Raw genomic sequence first — 17380 nt, 5'->3', positions numbered from 1 at the left:
CACAACAGCGAGGGCCGCCAGGAGAAGATTCTGCTGTCGTCCGACTCGGGGGGGGGGGGGGGGGGGCCCGGGGGGGGGGGGGGGGGGGGGACCTGACCACGGAGGGAAACACGGCAGGGAAGGGAATGCCAGGAGAGGGACAGCCTGACCAGCACAGCGTGGCCCGGGGAGGAGGGCCTGGCAGAGGCACCACAGTGCAAAGGTCCTGGGGCAGGAGGCCTCTGCCAAGAAGCAGCCGTGAGGCCAGTGGGGCTCGAGCATGGGCGCCAGTGGTGGGGGTGATGAGGTCAGAACAGGCTGGGGGGCGTTGGGCAGCACAGGGAGGTGCCAGCAGAGAGGGGGCTCAGCGGGCAGGGGAGGGAGGGACGGTGGGATTGGGACCCAGCGCCCAGGTTGTAGGGGTGCAGCTGCTGCCTGACTCTGACCCTGGGCAGATGAGACTCGGGGTTGGCCTGACTCGGTAAAGCCTGTCTGCTGCCCCTCTTGCCTGTGACTTCCCACACCCGGCCCCCAAGGGAACTGGTTTGTGGGGGGTCATGAAAGGATGCCAGTGTCCCGTGAACTTCATCATCACTGCGGGTCACAGCTCCAGGGCCGTGGGGGATGCCTGAGGAACCCTGGGGGAGGCCCTTTGACCCCCTGTCCCCGCACAGCACCACACTGGGGGTGGGCCGTGTGAAACCAGAGGTCCCCAGGCTGGCGGGATTGGCCTCGGGGCCTCACCCACTCTCTGTCCCGCCCCAGGAGTGACCGGGCCCGCTGGATCGTGGCGCTCACACACAAGGAGAGGCAGAGTCCCGCCAACAAAGGAGGTGAGCGCCCGCCGCGCCGAGAACAGGGCTCGCGGCCCCTTCCCCGGCCCTGGGCAGGGGGGTGGCACGGAGCTAAGAGGTATCGCCCAGCCCTCCGTCCGTGCCACTGTCTGCCCCCAGGGTGACCTGCCCAGGTACGTGTGTATCCGTCTGTGCGCACAGACCCAGCTCTGTCCCAGGGCCGCCTCGTCCGTGCGGGGGAGAGGACCGTGCCCCGTACCTGGAGCACGCAGAGCCGGGCCGGCCCATAGATCGTCAGCCTGGCTCCAGCCCCGCCCCTTAGGAGCCACCTGCCCCCTCTGCCGGGCAGGGGCAGCCTGTCCCGTGGCCTCCGGGGGAAGCTGCCACGTGTCCCCAGCCCGTGTGCCCAGCCCAGGCCCCGCCGAGACCAGGCCACGGGGGATGTGCTGGGAGGTGGAGCCCACGTCCTCCCGGGGACAGCTCTGCCCCTGACCCCCACCCCACCTGCCCCCGCAGACCTGCCCCAGGTGGAGGTCACCAAGGCCTATCTGGCCAAGCAGGCGGACGAGATCACCCTGCAGCAGGCGGATGTGGTCCTGGTTCTGGAGCAGGAAGACGGTGAGTGGAATGGCGCTGGTGGGGAGGCCCCGGGCGACAGTCCGCCAGCCCCGTCAGGGCCCAGGGCACACCCGTGTGGGCGGTGCACCCTGACCCTGGCCCCCTGGACACAGTTTCTGCCACTGCTCACGGTGCTCCAAGGCCCCCTCGGCACCCTCCCTCAGGGTGTCCTCAAATGTCCCCGAGTCACGGGATCAGAATCAGGTCCTTTGTCACTCTGTGTCGTAAGTGGGCGGAGAGTGACTGTGCTACTCCGGGGGCCCCTGCACACGCCCGCACGGGGCATGCGCCGGCATCCGGGCCGAGCTGCCGATGGAGGACCAGGTGCCCGTGTGACCCGGAACCGGGCCCCCTTGGCAGGAGCCGGTGGTGATCCGCTGTAAGGGAGGGGCCTCGGCCTGGTGCCTTCTGGAACAGCGGCTCAGAGGGCATCGCAGCCCCGCCCTCGTGCCCGGACCCCGCCCTCACCCGCCCCACGTCTGTGTCCAGGATGGTTCTACGGCGAGAGGCTGAGAGATGGGGAGACGGGCTGGTTCCCCGAGGACTTCGCCCGATGCATCACCAGCCGCGTGGCCGTGGAGGGCAACGTGCGCAGAATGGAGCGCCTGCGCGTGGAGACAGACGTGTAGCCCGCTCTGCCCGGCGATTCGAGGGGCGCAGATCCACACCCCAGTAAGCGGCCCGGCCCCCAGGAGCCTGACAGCCCGCGGGTCTCCCGAGGCTCTGGGGGCTGCAGTGCCAGCTGCAGACGCATCCGGTGGGAAGCTCTCACGCGCCGTCACCCCCCCCCCGGGGGCCCCCCTCCCCCAAGCTGTCAGGGCCCCGCCAGCTTGGCCCCACGTCTCCCACACGTCCTGCACCCACCGCACCGCCACGCAGGGCACGTGACTGGACGCAGGACGTGGCCCGGCTCCTCCCTCGCCTCTCCTGCCCCCCATGTGGGACCGAGGGCCCCACTCTCCGAGAGGAGGTCCCGCCTCAGGGAGCGGACTCTGGTGCCAGTGCTGAAATCCTGACTGAGGTTTTCACAGACATTAAAGAAAGTATTTCTTTAGCGCCTGGATTTCCATGGGAGCCTGCGCCTCGGGGAAGGCCAGGGCAGTCCCTGCAACATCCCCAGGGTGCCACCGGCCAGGACCGGCTCCCCGCGCGTGGTCACCTGGGCCGGGTCCCGGGGGTGTGTCCGGCCCCCTGTTCCTGGTCACCCCGTGCTCATCTGTGGCCTTGGCCGGACTGTCCGCCTGGAGCTTGGTGAGCGAGGCCAGTGGCTCCTGACCCCTGTCCCCACACACTCCTTTGCTGGGCTCCGTCTGGCTAGTGGGTCTGGGGGCTCTTCTGGGATGTCCCACCAACCCCCACCTCCCTCAGGGCCCATCTGTCCCCCCAGGACCTGGACGTGCAGGTGGGGAAGAGTCTATCCACGCCCAGGGCCCCTCTCGGCTCGGGCAGTGCTGTCCTTGGGGTGGGGGCTCCCGTTATGACAAGAATCTGCCCAGATCCCGCTGGAGCTCCGGTCTGAAAGCCAGGGGGGCAGCTCCACACTCCCAGCCAGAAGGGGGCAATCAGGCAGGCCCTGAGCTGTGCCTCTCCCGGTCCTGGGCCCGGCCAGGTGGGGAGGGGAGGCCGGCCGGAGCCAGTTGCAGGGCCCGGTGGGGATGAGCTGTCCCAGCTCTGCCCACCGAATGGGGTTGGGGGAGAAATATAATGCAGGGAGGGGTGAGCACCTCCTCCCCACCGACCTCCAGGGTGACCTCCGTGGCCGCAGGCGGTCGGACGGACCAGGCCTAGGTCAGAGCCCAAGCAGGGTCTGGGGTCCCGGGCAGGGATTTTACACGACCAGAGGGCGGTGGGACCGCGGCAGGGTCCGGTCACTGGAGTCAGCCCCCCGTAGCTCCTGCCGCTAACCGCACAGGTGGGAATCTGGGACCTCGACTTGCCCACCTGTGAGCTGGATTAACTCCCGGCTCTTTTCCCAGAACTGCTGTGCGGGCAAGCTGGCAGCCGAGGCCGGGCGTGTGCACACGCGTGTGTGTGTGTGTGTGTGTGTGTGTGTCAGGCAGGGGTGGGGGCGGCTTTCTGTGTAAGCCCAGCTCCCCCGAAGGAAGCCCGCCTGCTCGTTCTCCCCACCGACCCCCGAGCTCCTCAGGAGGGCAGACCTGTCCACTGCCCGCCCTCTGCCCGGTACCTTTCCGGCTAATGGAGAAAAGAGGGTTTGGAAAGCCCTGAGACCAGGCCCTCGACTTCCTGACCTGGGGCCAGGACGCCACCTCAGGCCCATTTCGGTCTGCACAGTGGTTGGCTGGAGCCCCCTCGTCCTCCCAAGCAAGGAGTAAGGTGCTTAGCCAGGAGGAAGGACACCCCAGGACCCCGGGGGAGGGGCTGGGCCCACCCGGGCAGGGCCAGACCAGACCAGCCCAGGACGGGAACCCCTCAAAGCAGGCTCCAGAAGCACAGGGCCCTGGCGGCTTGGAGGCCTGGAGGGGCTCAGGTGGGCAGGGGGTGGCTGGGCGGTGAAGTGTGGAAGGCCAGGGCTCCCCCCAGGGCCAGTGCCCACTCCACACCCTCTGAGGGGCCTCCGCTTAGCCTGAGGTGCCTTCCTGAGGGCGGGGCAGGCCAGCCGGGACCCCGCCCCTCCCAGAGATGGCTCTGATCTGCCCTCTAGCCCAGCTGAGGTCTCAAGACCCCAAACGACCCTTCCTCCATGGCAGTGCCCAGCACTGCCCCCCACCCCCGGATTCCTGGGGGTTCTTTGAACTCTGCCACACCTGCCCTGCTGGGGAGGGGTCTCCAGAAGCAATCTAGCCCAGCCCCTCCTCCCAGCCAGCAGCACCGCCCCTTTTGGGCCTGCTGCTGGGGTCGGTGGGCTTCCTAGGACATCAGCCAACCCCCGTGGGTCCCAGTGTGAACAGACACCGAGGTGTCCCCGCCCACCCACCTATTACAGCCACTCCGAAACATTCCAAGGCCTTTCTGCAGGGCACCCCCCCACAATCCAGTGCCCCTGGTGGCTGGCGGGGACACTGTGGCCAGGCCCACAGCCCTGAAGACATCCAGTGCCCCTGGGTGTCCACGGCGGGACCCTAGCAGTGCCTGGGGCCCCCCAGTCCCTGAAACTCGATGGGAGCCCCCGTAGCCCCGACTCTTGCCCCTTCAACGCGCAGGTCAGTGTTTCCGCCCTTACCTCCGTTGGCCCTGGGCGTCCACAAATCCCGCTCACGTTGCCACCCCTGGTGACTGTCCGTATCCCCAAGATCGGACCCCCAACCCCAGCTGTCCCCTGCTGGGCCATCATGGAGCTCTCTGCGCACGGGGTCACATCAGACTGGGAGCTCTCCGGTCTGTTCTCCTAATTTGGTTCAGGGCTTCCCGCATCCTCTTGCCAGATTAATCTGCTGGCATTGACAGGTTTTCTTGGGGAGGTGAAGGGTGTCTTACTTTGCGTTGTTTCCTAGTTGGTCACGGCCTCCGCTGAAGCGCGATTGAGTTTTATAGGTTTTACACATTTCATATGCTATATACGATTTTTATGCCCCGCCCTGCTGATCCTTACTGGTCTGTCGGCCCTTTTCTGTTCCCTGGTCCTGCCCCCCGACCACCGGGCGGGGTTCCCTCCCCACAGCCTCACATTCTAGTGTCTCGCTCGCACCAAGTGTGGCCCGAGCCACAGAGCTCTGCTGGGGCCTGGGGCAGGAGACACTCCGGCTTTCCACTCCTTCTGCAGTGTTTCCTGGGCCCTAGGGGGTCCGGCACAAAGCAAGCGGAGCCCCGTCTCCCGCACTGTGTTCTCCTGGGGCAGGACAGCCAGAGACGGGGGCTTTCGGGTCAGGGCCGGGGATGCAGATGATGCAGCCCGCGGGGGGGGGGGGGGCGGGGTGCTAGGTGGGCAGGGCTGGCCAGCGTCGCGTCGCTTAGAGATCGGAACCCCCTCAGCTTCTCCACCAGACTCGCGAGAGATTCTCGGCACGTGACCACTGCCACCAAAGCTCCCTGCAGCCACCCGGGCCTCCAAGAACTCACCTCCTGAAGAGATGAACTGTATAGAACGTTCTTTCTGCTCCTGTCGGACAATCATCTGATTCCTCGTCTCACAAACACGTCGAGGCATTTTGTGATGCTATGCTGTCCCGCCGTCTTCAGGGCAATTCACGTTGGATCAGGTTATTACTTTGCGAGCATTTTGGAGCGGTGCGTGTTTGGGATTAGGACTTGTGCACACCCGTGACGGATCTGTCATCTCCTTTGCTTGCCCCGCCCTCACCTGGTTTCAGAACCAGGTTGACATGGGCCTCACGGAATGAGGTGAGCTGCTTTTCAGTTTCAGAGAGTTTCCGGAACAATTCCCATTAGACAACTTCACGGGGCCTTGCAACTCTGGCACCAACCACCCGGACGGGCATTCGGCCAGGCCCTCCCGCGGGCGGCGGCTTCCGTTACTACTTGCATTTACTGAAGTTGTGGGTTTGTGCAAGTGTATATTTCCACCAGCACCAGTCCTGGCGTTTCGTATCTTCCCTCAAGACTTACCCACTTTTTAAAAATTCTGTTACTTAGGGGCCTGGGTGGCTCGGTCGGTTAAGCGTCCGACTCCGGCTCAGGTCACGATCTCACGGTCCGTGAGTTCGAGACCCGAGTCGGGCTCTGTGCTGACAGCTCAGAGCCTGGAGCCTGTTTCGGATTCTGTGTCTCCCTCTCTCTCTGCCCCTCCCCTGTTCATGCTCTGTCTCTCTCTCTGTCTCAAAAAAATAAACGTTAAAAAAAAATTTAAAAATTCTGTTACTTATACGTAATCATTCTTAACATCATTTTTAGGTCTTCCTCTCTGTTGCGTCTGTAAGTTAGTCCTTCCTCCTGTATCTTCTCTTTGCTTTTAAAAATACTATCAAGGCGCGCCTGGGTGGCTCAGCCGGTTGAGCGTCCGAATTCAGCTCAGGTCATGATCTCACAGTTTGTGGGTTTGAGCCCTGCGTCGGGCTGTGTGCTGACAGCTCGGAACCTGGAGCCTGCTTCGGATTCTGGGTCTCCCTCTCTCTCTGCCCCTCCCCTGCTCACTCTCTGTCTCTCTCTCTCTCAAAAATAAATAAAACATTAAAAAAATTTTTTTAGTATCATCAGCCTTGCTAGTTTTTTTCTTCCTTACTCATCTTCAATGGAATTTTAGGCTTGCTAAGTGCCCCATCATTGTCCACTTGCTGAATGTAAAGTTTATATACACGAATATAAATTCTGTACATAAGAATATAAATATATGAACATAAGTTTACATATATACCACGCATGTTAAAGCTTATTAAAGTTTTATCATTGCTTATGTCCTGTTTGTTTAATGTGCTTTTTTTTTAAGGAACACGTTAAAATCACCCACCGTCAGTCTATTTCTACCCTGTTACAGGGTCACTTTTACAGACTTCAGAGCCTCTACTGTCTCGTGCATTTATCTGTACATGTATTTATAGAGTCACTTACGATGCTTTCTGCCCAGAAACGTTGAAACTCCTACCCCGGCTTTCTTTTGATTTATTTCGTAAGCTTATGTTTTTGTCCTTCGAGGCAGGTCTTTGACAGTTAAAGTACCACAGAATAGGGTCTGACGCAACCCACGGATCAGTGTTTTGATGTCCTTTGTAACCACTTACAAGGCTTTGCTAATCTACCTTCTCGCTCTGCTTTATTATTCCTCCTCCTCCACTATCCACCGGAGAGGACATTCCCTCCGGGCAGGAAGTGACCTAGCCTGTTACCACATGTCTGCCCTCAGTTGCCAGTTGCGCTCACCTGCCGCTGCGTGTGGCTTGCTGATGTCCCTCCCCACCCCTGCCACACACACTCTCGGGGTCTCTGCTGCCGGCTCATGGGAATGGCTGATTCTGTTACCAGGTCAGGCGGGAACCGTGGGGACATCTCACTGCACCTTCCTAGGCTTTCTCTCCTTGCTGGTGAGCGTCCTCTGAGTGCATCTTGAGATCAGGCTTTCGAGGGCTAACCCAGTGGGGACTTGGGAGACCCAAGAAGAACCCTGACTTTGTTTTCCAGACGCTTGAACAGTAACATCAATCTCGAGCGTCATCCGTGCTTTGAAAACAGCACCACGGTCCTCAATTCCCGAGTTTCTGCCGTCAAGTCTGACGTCACCAGGACTTCCCTTCTTTTCTGGGCGTCTTAGAGTCTCTCTTTGCCGGTGATTTTCTTAAAATTCTTGGGATCCTGGCTCTTCTACTTTTGTGCTATGCGTGGAGCGCTTCTGGTCTGAGACGGTTCACCTTCTGGCCGGACAACTTCTGTTGTTGCTTCCGTCATTTTTTCCCTCCTTGTTCCAGAACTTCAATTAGAAGGATGTTCACAACTCCCCTTGTTTCTGCTAACCGTCCTCTCCGGTCCCCTGTCCCCGTCCCCTGTCCCCTCTAGGAGCCTCCCTGCTGCCTCCAGGCGCCGCCCACCCTGCACAGCTACACCCCCAGCCTTCACGACCGGTCCTCCTGCGAACGCAGCTTCCTGCATCACGTCACCAATCTGTCCCCCCTTGTCCCTCCTGGGACTTTAAGACCTTAACACAGTGGCCCGTCCCTTTGATCTCCTCTGCCACGGGATGTTCACTAGGTGTCTGCCTAAGGGGACAGGGTGGGTCACTTTGCTCCATGAGACCCTTTGCCCTGAGGGGATCAGCTAGCTAGGCTGGTGTCGAAGGGAAGGGCAGAGGGGCTACAGCCCCGACCCTAAGTGTCTGGCCTGACCATCTGGGTGCAGCCCACTCTACTGGATGTTCTTCACCCCTCCACCGTTTCCGCTCTGAAGACAGGAGGGGTGGGGTGCCCAGCCTGCGCCCCCTGCCACAGCACCCCTGCCCTCGGGCCAGCCTCCTCCCCGAGGGGCCCACGCACAGACCAGCCCCCTCGTGCCCCTCCAGGGCACCGGGAACCAGGACAAACTCCAACCCTCCTCGTGTGCCAGCCACACGCTGGGGGAGCGGGGGGGGGGGGGGGCAGACGGGGCCTCCCCGGTCAGGAGGGGATCCCCGTCCGAACACACTCATTGGGCGCACCCGGGAGGCCACCACAGTGAGCCCGAAGCAGGGAGCACACAGGTCACAAGGAAGCGACTGCTTCTTCCTTAAATTACTGGGTTTCACATGTACCAGAGTCCCCCACCCAGAGGCCCCTCAGAGCCCCAAGGTCCCGCATCAGGGTTTCATGGTGCAGGGGACGGGCAGCCTTCGGCGCCCAGGGTGCGGCGGGCGTGTCCAGCTGCCCATAAATACTTTTACATAAATACAGTGGGCTGCGGCTCCAGGAGAACAGGCCGGGCCACAGCAGTCCCAGGGCCTAGCACCAGAAGAACCACCTCGGAGGGCAGGGGTCCCCTGCCGCACCTGCGCCCACACCTCAGTCCCCACCCGGGGAGGCGGGCTTGCTCAGCACGCACAGCCAGTAGGGCCGGTCCACTCGTCCGGGCTCCTTGCGGCTGGGCCAGCCAGGGCCTCCCTCCCCGTGCAGGCCGATCCTTGCAGAGCGAGGGGCTGTGTGGCTGCACACGGCCCTCGGGGACGAAGCTGCGGCTGGAGTCCTGGCCCACGGGCGCCCTCCTCAGTCGTCGCCAGAGCACCTGGGAGACGGGCCTGCTTGACGGCTGCCTCTGCACTAGTGTTTCTGTGCCCTGCTGCTGAGCCCAGGTGCTGGTCCGTCAGAGGCCGGTTGCAAGGCCGCTGTAGGGGCAGGGGAAGGGAGGGTCAGCCCCGGGGCACGGGGAAACTCTCGACCCGGCCAGTTCTGGGCTCCCACTTCAGGTGTCCCCTCCTGCCTCTCCAGCTCCAGGCCGATGAAGGGGAGACAGCCCAGCCCTTCCCCCCCCAGCTTCTGCACCGCCCCGTGTCTGAGGTCCAGATTCTGGCCTGCCCGCCACCCTGTGGGCCCCGGGTTATAAGTAAGTACGTGCACAATCCTCATCCCTCCTCTGGCCTCAGTCTCCTGGTAACAGACCAGTGACACCAGCAAATGCCTCTCTGCCACCTAGGCCTGTAGGGCCCTCCCTCTGCAAATGAAAGCCCCCAGTGCCCCTAGGCCAGTATCACGTTGGGCTGGGAAGAGGGACTTTGAGGCTGGATGGAGAGGGGTTTTACTAGAAGCTAGCCGCTCCACTCCAGGAAAGCGAGCAGGGCCCAGAACTGCAAGGCAGGGAGGCCTCGCCTCTCCTCCTTCCCACCGGGCTCAGGGGTGACACAGGTCCCAGACCCTTGCCACCTGTCCAGGCTGCTAGGACCGCCCTAGGGCCTGCGGCGCAATCCCACAGCCGACCACCAGGTGCCGCCATGGGTGGCGCTGCATCCCGAGCCGCAGCCCTGCAAGCCCCGCCTCCACCGCCCCGCCCCCATCCCGCCTCCCGTGAGACCCCGCCCCCGGGACTCCCAACACTCCTGGGCCCAGGGCGGCCTCAGAGAGGCTCCAAGGCACGCTTGCACAACATCCGGCCCGCATTTGGGGTTCCCAGCCGAGGACCTGTCTGGAATCCCCACCCAGCCTGGCTCCTGGCTTCACCTGTGTGCACAGCCCGTCCGCACGGGCCCCAGACGGGCCCCAGGCACGACCTTCTCAGCACACACAGCCCTTCCCCTCAGCAGGCTGGGTCTGGGCAAGCTGACGGCGGAACCCCAGGGGCACCGCAGAGCTCTGCCTGCAGACGCACGTCCCCCCAGGGGGCTGAGGGGCCAAGGTGCAGTTCCTGCACCCTCCCTCACTGCCTGGGGGTGCAGGCAGGCACCGATGTGCACATGGGCACGGGCACGCACCAGCGTGCACACACACGGGTTAGCATGTAGACTGCAGCACACGCATGCACACACACACACACACACGGGTGCACCATCACGCTCTGGTTCACACACGCAGGGCAAGGAGGGGAGGGGTGGAGGGCCAGGTCAGCAGATGCATTCAGCCCTGCCCTGGCGGTTGAGCCCACCCTTGCCGCGGTCTAGGGCCGCCGTGGGCGGCTGGCGCGGCAAAACCCGGCCCCACGGTCCGCACCTCGCCCATCAGCAGCCATACGGACAACAGCGCTACCCAGCTGGGATGGTGATGTCCTCGCAGGGGCGCCGTGTGTGGGGACGAGGGATGGGGCCCGCGCCAGGGGTGGGGTGGACGCCGGGGGTGGGGCTGAGAAGCATGTCGCCCTCCCTCCACCCCCTCGGGAGCCTGGCTCACCTTGCTGGCAGGTGGGCCCAGTGTAGCCGTCCACGCAGTGGCACTGCCCATTGACGGGGTCACAACCGGCCCCAGCTCCGCAGCTACAGCGCAAGGCACAGCCTGGCCCAAAGAAGCCCGGTCTGCAGTCTGCAGGCAGCACGAAGTAGGGGAGACAGGCCTGAGGGTCCGCCCACCTGCCCTGCCCAGGGGACCCAGGACCTCTATGCAGGAGCGTGAGGCAGCAGAGGCCCCAGGCCTTGCTTTTCCCGCCCCACGTGAGCTCCCACACCAGAAAGCGCCAGGTACCGGGTACCTGCCCGGCGTCACCACCCCGCCCCCCGCTCGGCCCTGGGGCTGGCAGAGGGGGCCTGGCGGTCAGGGACGCCCCTCCCCGGGTCAAGCTGAGCGCACAACCGTGAGCTCATGTGTGCGGCCCCTCCTCCGTCCGGGCAGGCTGGCGGATCAGGCAGGTCTCCACCCCGCCCAGCCGGGCCCCCGTTCTGGCCAGAGAGCAGAGTGTGGGGCCTTGACGACCCTGAGCAGGAGCCTCATGCTGGGCGCCCCCTCCAGCAGCTGCCCCCCACAGAGGGGGGAGAGGTGCCCAGGGCGGAGCACAGCTGAGGCTCCACCTGCACCAGCAGCACTCGCCACCGACAGAGACCCACACCTGTGGCCCGCCAAGCGGGACCCCAGACTTACCACGGTCACAGGTGGCCCCTGTGCGCCCTGGGGGGCAAAGGCACTGGCCGGTGACGGGGTCGCAGGGTGCCCCGGCCTCGCAGTCACAGTGCTGGCGGCAGCCCTCTCCAAATGAGCCTGCTTCACACCCTGCTGGGAGGCAGCGGGCTCGGTGTCCCCTCCGGTCCCCGCGCCAGACTGGACAGGGCCAGGGTCGCACGCAGGAGCACAAAGCACTCACCCCTCTCGCAGAGCTGGCCGTGGAAGCCGGCGGGGCAGAGACACTGGCCGCTGACGGGGTGGCAGGAGGCTCCGTGCTGACACTCACACGCCACCTGGCAGCCAGCCCCGTGGAAGCCAGGGGGACAGGCTGAAGGGGACCCGCGTTAGAGTCCCTACCTCAGTTGGCCCAGAGTGAGCAAAGGGCTTGGTTCAAGGCTCGCGTCCCCCCTTCCCCCTCCCAGGCCTGGGGAGCTCCCCCATCACGGCTGGGGCTCGGGTGGGAGGTCCGCCGGCTCACACGGGACCCTGAGCCCAAGACCTCTGGCCTCGGACTCCCACGGTGAGCGGGGCCAGGCCCCAAGCCATCCGCCCCGCGGGGAGGGACGGGGACGGCGGCCATTGCCACGGAAGCCCAGGTGGGCCCTGACGTGGCAGGGGCGGATGCCGGGCAGGGGTCCCCTCCCCAGGACTCACGGTGCTGGCAGGCCTGGCCGTAGAAGCCGGGGCCGCAGCGGCAGGCGCCCGTGGCGGGCTCACAGGTGCCGTTGTTCTGGCACGAGCACTCCAGGCGGCAGGCGGCACCGTAGCGACCGGGAGGGCAGGCTGCGGAGAGAGCGGGGACGTGAGGGGCGGCCCCCCCACACCAGCCTGATTCCAGCGGCCTCGGGAGCCTGGCCCAGACCCGCGGCAGCCCCCCCCAAGCCCCACGCTCTCCAGGGGGCCCAGAGCCACCCCCGACCCCCCTCATCGAGGCCCTGACCCTCCGGCCGCCCGGGAGCTCACCCAGCTCACACCGCGGCCCCGTCCAGCCCAGGCCGCAGGAACAACTGCCGTTGGTGGCGTGGCACAGGCCCCCGTTTCTGCAGGAGCACGAGTGCTCGCAGCTTATGCCAAACCGGTTCCGAGGGCAGCCTGGAGGCAGAAGTCAGGCGCTGCTCACAGCTCTGGCCGGGGCTGGACACGCTCTGGGGACACGTCCCCACCACGTCAGACCTTCCTTCAACAGACGCCTTCTGGGGCCTGCCGGTGCCGGTCTCCACCCCCAGGGACACGAGCGCCAGGGAGTGACACGAGCCGTGTCCTGTTCACTCATCCGTTCTCTCAGTTAGCAAATGCCAGGGCTGGCTGGGCGCCAGGGACGATCAGGATGAAAGGGGCCATCGGCCTCCAGGGCACGGGAGTGCCCGCCCAGCTGGCAGGAGGTGGTCAGGGAAGCCTTCCTGGAGGCGTTGGCCCTCCGCACAGGCACACCCTCTGGGCTGAGGAGGAGGCCGGGCTGCCATGCCCTCCGGTGGCCTCTGATTGTAATACGACTGACCGTGGCTGCCGTACTCCCCTGGAGGCGAAGACACAGCCTAGCTACAGCCGGGCCATAAGGCTTATGACTCCTTACTGCCGCTGGTTAAGAATGGGGGTTTGTCACTGACTCCTTGAGAAGAACTAAAGAAAAGCAGAGAGCTCAGATCTACCAGGGTGTGGGGGCCAGGCCAACGGGCTGTAGCTGTGGCCGTGGGGTCCGGGTGCCATCATGGGCACAAGCCACCCCTGTTCTCCCCCATGCCTCGTGCTCCAGACGTCCCTCTACCTGGGGTCCCTGGCCTCTTGGGCCAGCAGAAAGGGCCAGCGGGATGCTATGCCAAGAGGCCATGAGCCAGGAAGCTGGCTCTGTCCTCAGACGAAATAGCTGCTTGACCGCACCCCCTCCCCTCGCCCGCCCACCCTCTGCTGGGAGGGTCCGGGTTGGAACTTGTTCGGCCCCCACGAGCCCCCTGGGATTGCCGCAGACCATCAGCATGAACGTACCACCCGGTTTTGGGGACCCAGGTCTCTCTCCCCTGGGGAACCCATGGCTCCAGCCCATCGGCCCCGCTCCCAAGGGCTGACACGGACAGTGGTGGGTGCAGTCCGTGCTCACCGTGCTCACAATGGAGGCCGGTCCTCCCTGGGGGACAGGTGCAGCTGCCATTCACGGGGTCGCAGGCCGCTCCCTGCCCACACTTGCACACACGCGCACAGCCAGGACCGAAGCGGCCCTGTGGACAGGCTGCCGGGAGGAGACAGGAGGGTGGCCACTGCTGCCGGCTGCCCTTCTCTCTGCCACGTCGGCCCAGGGACGGGAAGGGGCAGGGGGAGCCCTGTGTCTGGCCCGGATGGGGCAGAGGCGACCTCCTCCCGTGCCCCCGCCCACCCTGGCATCTCCCCTCTACCCACGGGTCTGCTGGGGGCCAGGCCCGCTCTGCGGCGACAGTGACTCACCGATGCCCCCACCCCACCCCCACCAGCCCAGCCAGGCTCCCGGATGGGCGGGAAGTCCCCACATGACTCAGAGAAAGGCACTTTTCTCAGCTGGATGCCTGGCCGGCCTCTGCACAGAGGTCCACAAGCCCCTGCTGGACGTGGCTGGGGGGCTGGTGTGGGGAGGGGGGGAGAGTGGGGACAGGTGAAGGGGACAGAGTTGGCCGGCAGGGACACTGGGGTCACACTGACACCCCCCACCTTAGCCCAGCCTGGGGCCAGCAGGAGAATCGGGGGCGGGGGGGGGGGGGGGGGGGGGGGGAGGCGGGCAGATGGTCAGGGGCCCTGCCCACCAAGGCACAGAGGGCAGCCACCCCCTCCCTCAGCCAGCCACCCAGCCCTCACCCCAACCACTCACCCAGGCTGCAGTCGGCCCCAAGGAATCCAGCAGGGCAGAGGCAGGCCCCGGTGGCCGCATCACAGGAGCCCCCGTGGAGACACCCGCACGGCTGCTCACAGCCGGGTCCAAACCGCCCAGGGGGGCACCCTGCGAGGACAGGAGCCGTTGCCAGGGGCCAGGAGCTGGGCCAGGCCCGCAGCAGTGCGCAGCCCTCCCAAGGACGGCCCGGCGGGCGGCCGGACACACTCACGCTGCCAGCAGCCGGAGCCGTGGTAGCCAGCGGCACACGTGCAGGTCCCCAGGGCGGGGTGGCAGGTCTGGTTCTCGCTGGGACAACGGCACTTCTGCCCACAGCGCTCCCCAAAGGTGCCTGGCGGGCAGGCTGGGGCGCAGGCGGAGGTCGGTCCCGACCCGGCTCGGGAGCCCCCTCCGTCCGCCCCAGAGCCGCCCCCCTTGCGGAGCCCTCCCCTCCGTGGGGGTGCCGCTCCAGGGGGACGCACAGCCCTGTGCCCGCCCGGGCGGGGTCACCTACCCTGCTCGCAGCTGGGCCCCGTGAGGCCCGCTGGACAGCGACACTCCCCGGTGACGTGGTGGCAGGCAGAGCCCGGCGGGCACTGGCAGCGCTGGCCACAGTCCTTTCCGAACCGGCCACGCGGGCAGGCTGTGGGAAGCCATGTGCTGGGGTGGCAGGGAGCCCCAGGGCCGGCGCGGGCCGGGCCGGGGGAGGGGGGACACGGCGTCAGGGCCCACTCCCACCCAAGCAGCGGGGCCCCCGGGTGCAGCGGCGCCGAGGGGCTCACCGTTCTCACACTGCGAGCCCCTCCATCCCGGGGGGCAGAGGCAGGCCCCCGTGACGTGGTGACAGGTGGCTCCCCGCCGGCAGGCACAGCGCTCCTCGCAGTGAGCCCCAAACGTGCCTTCGGCACAGGCTGCAGGCAGAGGGCTGGGTCGGGCTCCAGGGGTTCAAGCGGGGCCCCCCAGCCCTCCCACAGGAGACCCCTGGGAGCTCAGACAGCCGCCCCTGCCCCCACCTGCCAAGTGACCCCTCACCGGGCCCTCCACCCTGCAGGGAGGCAGCGAGGCCAGTCCCTGATGGCCCCAGAGGGACCCCCGGACTTCCCCCGACCGGCCCCTAATCTGGCCCACTCACGGCTCTGACACTCATCCCCGGTCCAGCCGGCTGGGCAGAGGCAGCGGCCTGAGTACCGGTCACAGAGGCCACCGTTGAGGCACCTGCAGCTGTGTTGGCAACCGGCCCCGAAGCGTCCCGGGAGACATTCTGCAGGGTACAGTGCTCCGGGAGTGCCCTGTGCCCATCGCGCCCAGGAGACCCCCACCCCGCTCAGGGCCTTGCACCCCACGTCGAGAAGGAGGGGTGCCTGGGGCTGGTCACACTACGGGTCTGGGGCCACAGCCCCCAGCAGCAGGAAGCCGCCTCTGCCCACGGAGGTCGGAGCGGGGAGGCGTGCCGGGACACTCGGGGCACCCACCCCGGACCCCGGGTCCCTCCTCCTCCTCTACCGCCTGACCCATGCTCACCCTCCTCACAGGCTGGGCCACCCCAGCCCTCTGGGCACGTGCAGTGGCCTGAGACAGGGTCACAGGTGCCCCCGTGCTGGCAAAGGCAGGAACGTTGACAGTTCTCGCCGTAGAGGCCTGAGGGGCAGGCTGGAGGGGTGGGGGGGCGGACAGCACCCCACCAGTCAGCCCAGCAGGGCCAACGCCTCTCCCCTGTCGAGGGCTGGCCCTGGTGGTTCTGTGCTTTCCAGCCACCCCAAAACCCAACACCAGGCTCTGTGGGGAGGGCCTCCCCCAGGGCTGCGTGTAAGATAACCTGCCCCAGGCCACCCTGGGCCCCCAACCCACCTCGGTGGGGTCTCGGCACCCTCCTGCCGCCCCCAGGTGCTGCGGGCCCCGTGGGGGTGTGACAGGCCCCGGTCCTCCCTGCCCGTCGCTCCCGGTGAAACCCGCGTCACCGGCATCCCATGCCCACGTGACCCTGAACGGCTCATCGAAGGGCTGACACAATCCTTGGTTCCGGACTCCCCGGGGTGGGACTGTTTGCTCCTAAAGGACCCCTCCTCGGGAGGGCTTACCCTCCAGGCAAGTGGGGCCCAGCCAGCCAGGGCCACAGCGGCACTGTCCGTGGACAGGGTCACAGGAGGCCCCGTTGAAGCAGGTGCAGGCTTGGCTGCAGTTGTGTCCGTAGGAGTGGGCTGGGCAGGCTGGAGGACAGGGGACAGTCAGGGGCCTGGGGAGCGACCCTGGCCGGGGCTGCAGCAGGCAGGGTGGGCACAGGCAGGGTGGCCACAGAGACCAACATGCTGGCCCTTGTGGGCAAAAGTGGCGTTTCCCAGGTGGCCACCAGGCAGCGTCGAACACCCAGGATGAGGCCCCAGACGCGGGTCTGGCCCGGTGGACCCGGCCCCCCTCCTGTAGCCCCCGGGGCCGCCTGGGCCTCTCGTACCCTGGGCACAGCGGGGGCCCCGGCGGCCGGCGGGGCAGAGGCAGGAGCCGCTCACGGAGTCACAGGAGGCTCCGGCGACACAGTCACAGACGCCACGGCAATCCAGTCCGAAGAAGCCCGCCGGGCAGGCTGCGGAGAGCGGGCGGTGATGGGAGACAGCCAGGAAACGGGGCCCACCGCCAGCCCCGGCCCACGGCCCAGCTCACCACGTTCACAGAAGGTTCCCCTCCAGCCGGCCGGGCAGGCGCAAGCCCCGCTGACGTGGTCACAGGCTGCCCCGTGCTCACACTGGCACCGCCGCCCGCAGCCCGGCCCAAAGTAGCCCTGGGGACACCCTGAGCCGTGCAGCCCCCGCCCAGCATCAGCCGGAGGTGGGGAGACACGGACAGACACCTGCCCGTGCCTCTGTCATCCGAGCTGGGGGACGGGACCGCGGGGCAGTCCCCAAGGGGCTCATCTACCTGCCTCCACCCCCTCCCTGCCCGGCCCGCTAAGGACTGAGCCCCCAGGAGAGGAGCCCCAGGCATGGCTCTGGACCCCCTGGGCCCAGCTGTAGGGGGGCACATGCAGAAGGTCGTGGCCCTTGGTCCCCCCTCCTCCGGGTGCCCCGTGGGGTGCAACGGACCCCACCTCTCCCTGTCTGCTGCTCCAGGTGTGCCTGTATCTCAGGCCCAGGTACATGGGGGCTGCCTGGGCCCAGCAGGGCAGGGGGAGCTGGGGGGCAGGGGGAGCGGGGGGGCAGGGGGAGCTGGGGGGGCAGGGGGAACGGGGGGGCGGGGGGGGCTGGGGGGGGGGGGGGGGGGGGGGGTGGAGGGGG

At 66.1% G+C, this 17380-nt stretch overlaps 2 protein-coding genes across 2 annotated transcripts in view; one reads left to right on the top strand and one right to left on the bottom strand.

The window, feature by feature from the left end:
* Window positions 1–744: 744 nt before the first annotated feature.
* Window positions 745–2445, top strand: LOC125918533 (rho guanine nucleotide exchange factor 16-like; the record flags this gene model as incomplete). Its single annotated transcript, XM_049624517.1, has 3 exons — window positions 745–812; window positions 1290–1391; window positions 1881–2445. Coding segments are annotated over 3 exons (310 nt in total), but the record flags the coding sequence as incomplete, so codon positions are not given.
* Window positions 2446–8473: 6028 nt separating this feature from the next.
* LOC125918534 (multiple epidermal growth factor-like domains protein 6) overlaps window positions 8474–17380 on the bottom strand; it is a gene marked incomplete at its 5' end in the record, with an annotated part of 10760 nt that continues 1853 nt past the window's right edge. Inside the window, 16 exons of the mRNA XM_049624518.1 lie at window positions 8474–9087; window positions 10580–10708; window positions 11261–11389; window positions 11481–11609; window positions 11936–12064; window positions 12245–12373; window positions 13377–13505; window positions 14115–14243; window positions 14347–14478; window positions 14629–14757; window positions 14897–15025; window positions 15247–15375; window positions 15636–15764; window positions 16193–16321; window positions 16564–16692; window positions 16770–16898. Of these exons, the coding sequence (XP_049480475.1) occupies window positions 9023–9087; window positions 10580–10708; window positions 11261–11389; window positions 11481–11609; window positions 11936–12064; window positions 12245–12373; window positions 13377–13505; window positions 14115–14243; window positions 14347–14478; window positions 14629–14757; window positions 14897–15025; window positions 15247–15375; window positions 15636–15764; window positions 16193–16321; window positions 16564–16692; window positions 16770–16898 (2003 nt within the window). The remainder of the gene's footprint in view (window positions 9088–10579; window positions 10709–11260; window positions 11390–11480; window positions 11610–11935; window positions 12065–12244; window positions 12374–13376; window positions 13506–14114; window positions 14244–14346; window positions 14479–14628; window positions 14758–14896; window positions 15026–15246; window positions 15376–15635; window positions 15765–16192; window positions 16322–16563; window positions 16693–16769; window positions 16899–17380) is intronic.

Source organism: Panthera uncia, unplaced genomic scaffold (genome assembly GCF_023721935.1).
Source record: "Panthera uncia isolate 11264 unplaced genomic scaffold, Puncia_PCG_1.0 HiC_scaffold_952, whole genome shotgun sequence".
NCBI lineage: Eukaryota > Metazoa > Chordata > Mammalia > Carnivora > Felidae > Panthera > Panthera uncia.
This window is presented reverse-complemented; position numbering and strand designations above follow the sequence as displayed.